The 8,749-nt window shown below is 55.4% G+C and overlaps 1 protein-coding gene and 1 long non-coding RNA gene across 2 annotated transcripts; one reads left to right on the forward strand and one right to left on the reverse strand.

Annotated features, from left to right (window-relative positions):
- Window positions 1–3,880: 3,880 nt before the first annotated feature.
- On the reverse strand, window positions 3,881–5,200 carry LOC149123129 (uncharacterized). The gene is made up of 3 exons (XR_016217586.1): window positions 4,984–5,200; window positions 4,284–4,381; window positions 3,881–4,015 (listed from the first exon to the last, which is right to left on the reverse strand). It is a non-coding gene; the product is annotated as an uncharacterized LOC149123129 (long non-coding RNA).
- On the forward strand, window positions 4,012–8,437 carry FOXB1 (forkhead box B1). Its single transcript, XM_051822347.3, has 2 exons — window positions 4,012–4,918; window positions 5,217–8,437. The coding sequence occupies exon 2, from the start codon at window positions 5,274–5,276 to the stop codon at window positions 6,249–6,251; it is 978 nt and encodes a 325-aa protein (XP_051678307.1). The 5' UTR covers window positions 4,012–4,918; window positions 5,217–5,273; the 3' UTR covers window positions 6,252–8,437.
- The last annotated feature ends 312 nt before the right edge of the window (window positions 8,438–8,749 follow it).

Below are 8,749 nucleotides of genomic sequence, written 5' to 3' on the forward strand. Positions count from 1 at the left end.
GGGAGTCGGGAGAGCAGCAAGTAGACTCCCGCCTTTCTTAGATACCGGCAAGACGGGACCGCAAGGGGAGACCTCGTATGAGGCAATCGACCACTCTGGATAAGTTGCTTTTCAACCGCCCTCGTCCAAGCCCCAGGTGGCCCAGGTCCCAGCGGAGGAAGGACGGCCCCGACTTTCCCCTGCAGACATTTCTTCGGGCCACTAGGTAAAAGTGCGGCCCTGGGACCGCAGCGGTGCAGCTCCAGGGACGTGGGCGCGGGCGAGTGGGCTCCGAGTCTTTTCTCGCCGGCCTGCGGCTGGCACCGGAGGGGAACGCGTGCCCCTGCCCCCGCCTCTCCCCCTGGGCAACTTGGTTTCCAGCCAGGCACGGTGCGAATGGCCAGGAAGAGTGTTCCCGGGGCGGTCGTGGGGAGCCATGGAGGTCGGGTTTCCCCCGACACGTGCCCCGACGGGTGCAGGTCCCTCGGATATCCAGCGCTCCCAGGCCAAGAGATCGGGGTCGGGCAGGGTCCCGCTAGGCCCAGGAATCCAGAACGTGAAGCCGGGCGGTTCGGCGCAGCGGGGCTGGCGGGGGTAGAGGGGTGAGGGGTGCGCACTGCTTCCGTGGACAAACAGCCTCGGTACACTCTGGACGGCAATTTTTTTTAATTGACCGCTGACAGGCTGAGGGAGTTTGTTTTAGTGCTGAATACCCCGGGAACAAAATCCTTTTGAAAGGAAAGCTAAGTCGTTTCACGCCACCAAAGTGCAGATTTGGGGAAGAATGACGGATGGGACAAAGCGGCGCGGTGCATTAGCGCGCGTTCCCAGAGGGAGCCGAGCGCTCGGGCGAACGCGGGGGGCACCCGAGAGAACCGGGGCGGGGCAGACGAGACCCGCCAGGCCCCAAACCCAGAAAGTCGGCGGCGCGCCAGCCCTTAGCCCTCTGCCCCCCAACTCCCGGCACATTTCTCTTCCGGGGAAGTTCGGTGGGGAAGTGCAGAGGAGAGGAGCGCAGGACTGGGGTGAGCGGGAGAGAAGGCGGGCGGAAGGGGCCCAGGAAGGTGTCGCCGAGGCGCTCCAGGCAGCGACTTCACTTTCCCAAGTGGGGCTGGCAGGGATTGTTTTTGGCGCCTAGGAAACCCTCGGAAGCTCCGGCTACTTTCTCTCCACCTCCCCTCCCCACCCCCACCCCCCGTCGCTGTTTGGTAAATATTAACAAACCAGGGAGAGTTGTTTTCTCGAGTGTGGATGGAGGGGCGGGCGGGGGCTGGCTGGGGACCGCTTTCCCCACCCGGAGCCCCCTCCCCCTCCCGCAGCCCCACCCTTCCTGCACACTCACGCGCACACACACACGCACACACCTGCTTGACAACAGAAGGAATCAAAATCAATATTGTGTGTCACCCCTCTGTCTCCTTTTTACTCCCCCAGCAGCCCGGGTGCCACTGGAGCGAATTGTGGATTTACGGTGGGAAATTAGCATAAATTATTACGAAATCCGTAGCCGTGTGTGGTCCAGCTTGTGGGAAAAGAGGCTATTACGAACTCGGCAAGCGAAAGGCGGTCGGTGGCGGGCTCTGGGGAGGCGATGAATAGCTGTTGCGCGAAGGAGATTTCCATTTGGTGTGCACATGGGTATAATTGACTTATGTGTATTTTATACAGTTTTCCCAACAACTCTGTAAGCCTCCGGGTCGGACGTGCCTCCCCCACCCCATCCCAAGCTTCTGTTTGCTTTGGATTGTGTACAATAGACTCTGATGCACTTTTCAAGATTTCTGGAAAGTGCTCCTTCCCTTCTCCACCTCTTCATAATACCAGTCTTAAAATGCTGTCGACGGTATGCAAATCCACCCGCCCAACCCCAGGCTGGGCAAACCTCCAGCAGGAACCAAGGTATAACTTTGTAGCAAAGCAGATTTTAAATGGGCATCTCCCCACTTTTATCGGCACCCAATGGCAAACTGGTAGTTAGGTCCCGTTAACTTAATTCACACCGGGCAGGAGCAGTGCGCCTCAACTCTCATTCCTACTCTTATTTTCAGATGACTCAGACATGGATTCCTACTTGGATCCTCGCATGTTGGATATCTGAAGTTGACAACATTCCCGGGGAGATAGACAAAGATTTATTTCAACTTTTTTTTTTTTTTAACTCCCAATGTTTCTTCTCTGAGACTTGAATCTTCTGTTTACTCTGAGCAATGATTTCAACAGCCATACAATGGCCTTTCGCAAGACAACAAAATGCCAGTTGTTGAAAGAAGAAAACACTCCTCCCCCCCCCCCCGCCCAATTCCCACCTTCAAAAGGCATCCGTACGGGGTAGAAGAGACTCACCCCAGCTGTCACTGGGTGGATGGCAAGATTTTGCTCCTATGGTTCGAATCCCCTATGCAACCACCCTACACATCAGTGTGAACTGATGCACCTATCTGCTGAGCGGACCCTAAAAATTCTTGGCAGGTTGGATGCTGGTACCTTTTCAGCCCAAGAGAGCTCCTGCTGCTCCCATAAGAGCCCAAGGAGGCCAGCTGTGGTCTGGAGCAGGAAAGCCTGGGCCACAGCCGTTTCGTTCTAGAAACAACAACACTTCCCCACAGGCTGGCTCCCCAGCTGATCCTGCAGCCGAACCGATCACGCCAAATGCCGCACCTCTTTAGGAGCTGCATTGCACGAAGCTTAGGTGAATTCTGCGCTTCTGCCCAAAGCTGGGCCAAGATCCCCCCCCCCCCCATCCAGCTAGTTCATCTTCCAAGAAGGGCAATACCTTTATCTGCCCTCCTGGAGCTGTGCCCCCAGGGACAGGTTAGTGTCCCCTTCCCCACCCCCATGCCCCCCCCGCCCCTCCTCCCGCTTATTTTTTGCGAATTAAGGCGGTGACATTATTCCTTTTCTTCAAGCACTTCTGTTAATATTGAAAAACGTGCGCTTGCATCTCAAGCGAGGCAACCCAGACACGAGAGCCATTTCAATATTAATGAAATTGTTTAATCTCCTAAATTCGTCGTGTTTAAGTTACGTTTTGCTGAGTTATTGACCACCTCTGAAAACTGGTTAATGAAGTTTTGTGTGCATGTGTGTGCTCGCGCTAAAAGATCTTTTTTATGCTAACCCCAAACAGCTCCCCTAACCTAACCCCACCCCACCCCCCACTCTTCTTTGGGGGAAGGTGAATAAAGGGGGCTCTCACATTTGCAGACTTTGCAGGTGAATCTGTGTCGACCATAGGCATTGAGTGATTACTGCAAGGAAATGAAATTCTTTTTGAAACCTGAAAGGTTGGAGAAGGCGCAGAAAGGCGTGGGAACGGAGGATCTACTGCATGCAGGCGGTGTGGACTCCCTATTTATTTCAGAGCAATCTGATGATGATGACGCCAACGATGGTGATGATAATGATAATAATAATGATTCATTTAATCCTCCCAAGGCGGAGCCCAGCGCAAAGGAGCCTGCAGCCCACACCAGGAGGCGTGACCCCAGGCACCTCGCCCCCTCCCTCGCCCGCCCACTCCCCACCAAGGAAAACTCCCTGCTTCTCTGCCAGCCTCGGTCAGCAGTGCTGTCGGAGGGGGAACCGCAGGTAGCCTTTGCTGGGCTCTCTAAACCCTAAATAGATTCTCCCCTTGTTTAAAAAAAAGGGGGAGGGGGTGTTCCGACAGTAAAATGCAAATTCCCAGGAAACGCCTGGCTGCTGAAGTTTCAAAAGACCTGGGGAGAGCCAGAGTCCCCGCGGCTCCTCTGCTGACCGTGCGTCAGGCGGACTCAGGCCCTCCCTAGTCTGCACGCGGTCTGTGCCGACGGCCCCGGAGCCCGGACGACTTGGAAAGCAAGCATACACCATGACTCCTTGCCCAGGTAGACCATCTAACAACTTTTTTTTTTTTTTTTAATTTGGCCAATACATGTCGATTCAAAATGAGCTCTTACAGGGGGCTGTCCGATGACATTTTGTCAGGATAGCTTACACCTCATCAGCCACACACCTGGTTGAAGCAGCGGCCAGCCAGGGCCAATGAATCGTCCACCGCCTGGAGGACCGGGGCAGGGGGAAGGGCTTGTTGGCATTCTAATAATCCACGCAAACAACCCCCGCGAGTGCTAAGCGCAGGACAAGGGTCGGCTTCGGGGGAGAGCCGTGCCTCGAGTCAGCTACCAATACAAACCCGAGATAACGCAGAGGAGACAGAACACCCCCAGCCCGGCCATTTCCACGGCAAACATCCTCAGCGCCGCAGCTCCGTCTGTGACGCCAGCGGCCGCCCGGCTCCCCGCTCCGCGGCCACCGCCTCCTCATACCTGCACCCGGCGCACACCGGCCACCGGCCGGCGCGTCTCGCTCCCCGCCACTGGCCGAGGCTCTTCCCCATCGCCCAGTCTGGAGTTGGAAGTGATTCCTATTGGCCAAGGTGTCCATGTAAATAGGTGTGAAAGAAACCAGAGCTGGCCGGGCTCTCCCTCCCGCTCAGTCCCCTCCCTCTGCAGCCCCCAGTCCCCCCTCCTTTTCCTCCTCCTCCCAAGGCGATTGTCATATGATAGCTAAGAAGTGGCACATTAATGAAGCGCCGCTACAGGGGTCTTTTCTGCTCCTGTCACCGCTTAAAACTATCAGATGGTTCGAGGGAGGACATGGAGGCAGCCACCTAGCTCAGCGGAGCCACGGAGCCCACAGCAGCGCCCTCCCGAGTCCCCGGGTCTCTGCGGCCAACATCCACGCCTGGACTCCGCAGCCGAGCTCGCTGCCGGCCGCACGCAAAGCCAGAAGCGCCGCGGAGGCAGCGGCGCAGGGCGCTGCGAGGCTAAGCGCCAGAGCCCTGGTTCGCGCCGAGGAGTCCAACGGAACCCGGACGCTGCTCCTGGGCCACGCATCGGGAGGAACGTAACAAGCAGCGCGCCATCCCGGATGCGGACGCGCAACTTGGAGCAACTTTAAGGTGAGCCGATCTCCGTGGCGTCCCCACCGCCTCCCAGCCCGGTCCATATCTGGGACTCCACTTACTTCCCTTGCTATCTTCGCGCAGCTGGCCGGCCTAGCCCTCTCCTGTCCCTGGGCCAGTCAGCGCGCAAAGTTGCTAGCCAAGGAGCGCGGGCGCCGGCTGATTAAGCGCGCAGCCCCTACCCGCAGCCCCGAAGTCTGTCTCCACCCCCTCCCTCACCGCTCCCCGTCCCGCCTGACTACCCTCGCGGTGTCCATGTGCGTCCCCACCCCTCCCTGACCTCCCCGCTTCCCAGATCCGAGCATTCCGCCTGCCGGCGCGGACCCAAAGCCAGAAGAGGACAAGTGAGAAGATGCCTCGGCCGGGCCGCAACACGTACAGCGACCAGAAGCCGCCCTACTCCTACATCTCGCTGACCGCCATGGCCATCCAGAGCTCGCCCGAGAAGATGCTGCCGCTGAGTGAGATCTACAAGTTCATCATGGACCGCTTCCCCTACTACCGGGAGAACACGCAGCGCTGGCAGAACAGCCTTCGCCACAATCTCTCCTTCAACGACTGCTTCATCAAGATCCCGCGGCGGCCCGACCAGCCGGGCAAGGGCAGCTTCTGGGCGCTGCACCCCAGCTGCGGGGACATGTTCGAGAACGGCAGCTTCCTGCGGCGCCGAAAGCGCTTCAAGGTGCTCAAGTCCGACCACCTGGCGCCCAGTAAGCCGGCCGACGCGGCGCAGTACCTGCAGCAGCAGGCCAAGCTGCGGCTCAGCGCGCTGGCCGCCTCCGGCACGCACCTGCCACAGATGCCAGCCGCCGCCTACAACCTTGGCGGCGTGGCGCAGCCCTCCGGCTTCAAGCACCCCTTCGCCATCGAGAACATCATCGCGCGGGAGTACAAGATGCCAGGCGGCTTGGCCTTCTCCGCCATGCAGCCGGTGCCCGCTGCCTATCCGCTCCCCAACCAGTTGACTACCATGGGCAGCTCGCTGGGCACCGGCTGGCCGCACGTGTACGGCTCCGCGGGCATGATTGACTCGGCCACCCCCATCTCCATGGCGAGCGGCGACTACAGCGCCTACGGAGTGCCGCTGAAGCCGCTGTGCCACGCGGCGGGCCAGACGCTGCCCGCCATCCCGGTGCCCATCAAGCCCACGCCGGCCGCCGTGCCCGCGCTGCCCGCGCTGCCCGCGCCCATCCCCACCTTGCTGTCGAACTCGCCGCCCTCGCTCAGCCCCACGTCCTCGCAAACAGCCACCAGCCAAAGCAGCCCCGCTACGCCCAGCGAAACGCTCACCAGCCCGGCCAACACCTTGCACTCGGTGGCCGTGCACTGACCACACAGGAGCCGACGCCCTCTCCTTCCCCTCCCCGCCGCCTTGCTCACACCTCTCGGGGCTCCCGCTCCTGCCCTCCCCGACCGGGAGCCGCCACCCTCACTAGTCCGTTTCGCCTTGCCAAGTGCACCCTAGCTCCCTCCAGGAGAACTTTGTTCTGGATCCAGGAGACGAGACACAAAAAGTTGCAGACAGTCCAGGAGGCGCGCGGGAGCTCTTTTCGCTTCCCCTCCCTTCCCTTACTCAAGATAGGGGAAGGCAGGGTCCACCCGGGCCGAGCCGCGCCCGCGCCCCGGGGTCCCGAAACCCGGTCCCGAGGAACAGGCGGGGCAAATTCCGCAGCTCGCCTGCGTCCGGACGAGCGCGTCTTCCCTGCGCTGCAGTTCGCGGAGCTCTGAACTCTGCGACCCCGGGTCCCAAACCCAAGAAAACTGGCTCCCAGAAACGGGTCCTGGAACTGCTCCCCGGCGGAGGGCCGCGGCAGCCCGGCAGGGCCGGATCCCCCTGGCGTCTCGGAAAATCTGCTGCAAAAAGAAGCCACTCACCTTCCCACCGCGCCCGCCTCCGCGCATCTGGCAAGGGCTTCTGCGGAGCTTTTGGGGTTTTTGGTTGTTGTTTTGTTTTGGGTTTTGTTTCCTGCCGGAGGCTCCAAACGCTGCGAGTTAGGGGGAGAGGCTGCCAAGCGGAGAAGGGGACGCTGGTCCTGCGCGCGAGCAAAAGTAAAAGGAACCTTGTGTTGTTTACAAAGCCGCCCGGTAAAATGTCAACAGTGCACTTGGTTTCGACCTGGCAGGCGCGGAGCGGGCAAAGCCCACTTTACAAGTACCTGTTGTAATGTGAATGTTTACCCTTCCTTTCTGGCCAGGTTTGGGGATGGGGAGGGGGGAGGGGAGAGGAAAGTTAATTGGGACGTTAACTTTCCGACTACTTAGAGACCTTTTTAGCTATTTATTTTATTGTCGACAAAACTAAAAGAAAGAAAAAGCAGAAAAATGAAATAAGCCCCCAAATCAGGAAACATCAAGGGCAACCCCGGACGAACTCAGACAAGCTGACTGGGAACCGGAAGGGGGTTGTCACCGGATGGTTCTCCCACGGACGGCCTTACTGTCGGCTGCCAGAACTTTTCCAAGAAGCTGAAGGGCTGCGAAGAGGTGTAAATACTTGTGAATAGGAATGATTATACACTGTGTAAAATGCACTTTTGTTTGCTATATTTCTTTAGAGGCTTAGGTAATTTGCTGGAAAACGAACTGTTGTTCTGGTGTGACCTGCTTAAGTTAAAAAAAAAAAAAGTAGTGCTATCTGAGCTGTACGATTTTACCCTCCATTTTTCTTCCTTGTACAGAATTAGCATGGCATTTTAAATGTTGGTGTTCCTGTTCCCAGCATGCCTGTTTTAAGACAAAGAATTTTAAAAAAGGTGTCTACATTAAATTATGACCTAGTACAAATAATATTTTCTCATTAAAATATGTAAATTCAAATTTTAGTTTTCTGTGTCTTTGGAGAGTTGCTACAAACAATAACTTTGCAAAAGATGGAGGTAGTGTTTCCTCCCCTTCCCCAGCATTGCCTTCTGCAGTAGATTGTGGTTGCCTTTTGTATCACATTGGGAAAACAGTCAGACTTCCCTCTGTGCACCTGCAGATTGTGGGGAAAATTTACTCAAATGGACTCTGAAGTTATTTGTGCATAGGGAAAAAGGGCACCGGCTATTTCTATAATGCATCAGGTGCCCAGGATTAGTGCGGAAAGAAAAGCTTCTATTGGAAAAAAAATACAGTACTTTATCTGTGGTTTTGTTCAGGTTAAAATATACATTTTATCACATATACAGCACTTTTGTAAGTATAAGGCTTATGTAGGCATCAGGTAGAAATGGTACCAAGATTTAAAAAGTACAAAGAGATGGGTATTCATTTGCTCAATGCATATTTGCTGATGCATCTTACTTGGACTGAGGATTCATTTCCTTGCTCTTTTAAATTATTGCAGTTGTTTAAATTTTGTTCTATAGAAATTACTTAAAGTTTCACTTCACATGTCAAGAAACCCGTTCCCTTTGAACTGAAGAGATTTCTTTCACTCCTTCATGTGGGAAAATAAGACTTGATGCATTTATTTTAAAGATGTGAATGAAGTTACTTTAAATGCCTGACTCAAAGAAGTTGTTTTTCTTCAGATTTCAGCAGAGAATTAAAATTTGCTAAGAATTTATGGCTTAAGTTAATTGACACTTTGTTGAAGGGGTCCCTATATCTCCAGAGTGAGGTGTGTATTCAAGTAATGAAGTTACAAAACAAAGAGAAATTTAAATGGTGATTAACACTTCACTGTGTAAAATGATTAAACAAGGGATCCTGGTGGTGAAAACCTCACATAGAAACTATGATCATTAGGCCTGCATGAGCAGAGTTCTTAGCACCTGTGATCCTCATATATTTAGAGGGCTACCTGGAAAACAATTTAGGATTAATGCAAAGGGTAATTAATCC

The sequence above is a fragment of the Oryctolagus cuniculus genome, chromosome 12, assembly GCF_051225735.1.
Source record: "Oryctolagus cuniculus isolate XC-2025 breed Fujian yellow rabbit chromosome 12, ASM5122573v1, whole genome shotgun sequence".
NCBI classification, from domain to species: Eukaryota; Metazoa; Chordata; class Mammalia; order Lagomorpha; family Leporidae; genus Oryctolagus; species Oryctolagus cuniculus.

Bases quoted from the DNA above. Each gene is read 5' to 3' on its own strand.
- FOXB1 (XM_051822347.3), top strand. From the start codon at position 5,274: ATGCCTCGGCCGGGCCGCAACACGTACAGCGACCAGAAGCCGCCCTAC.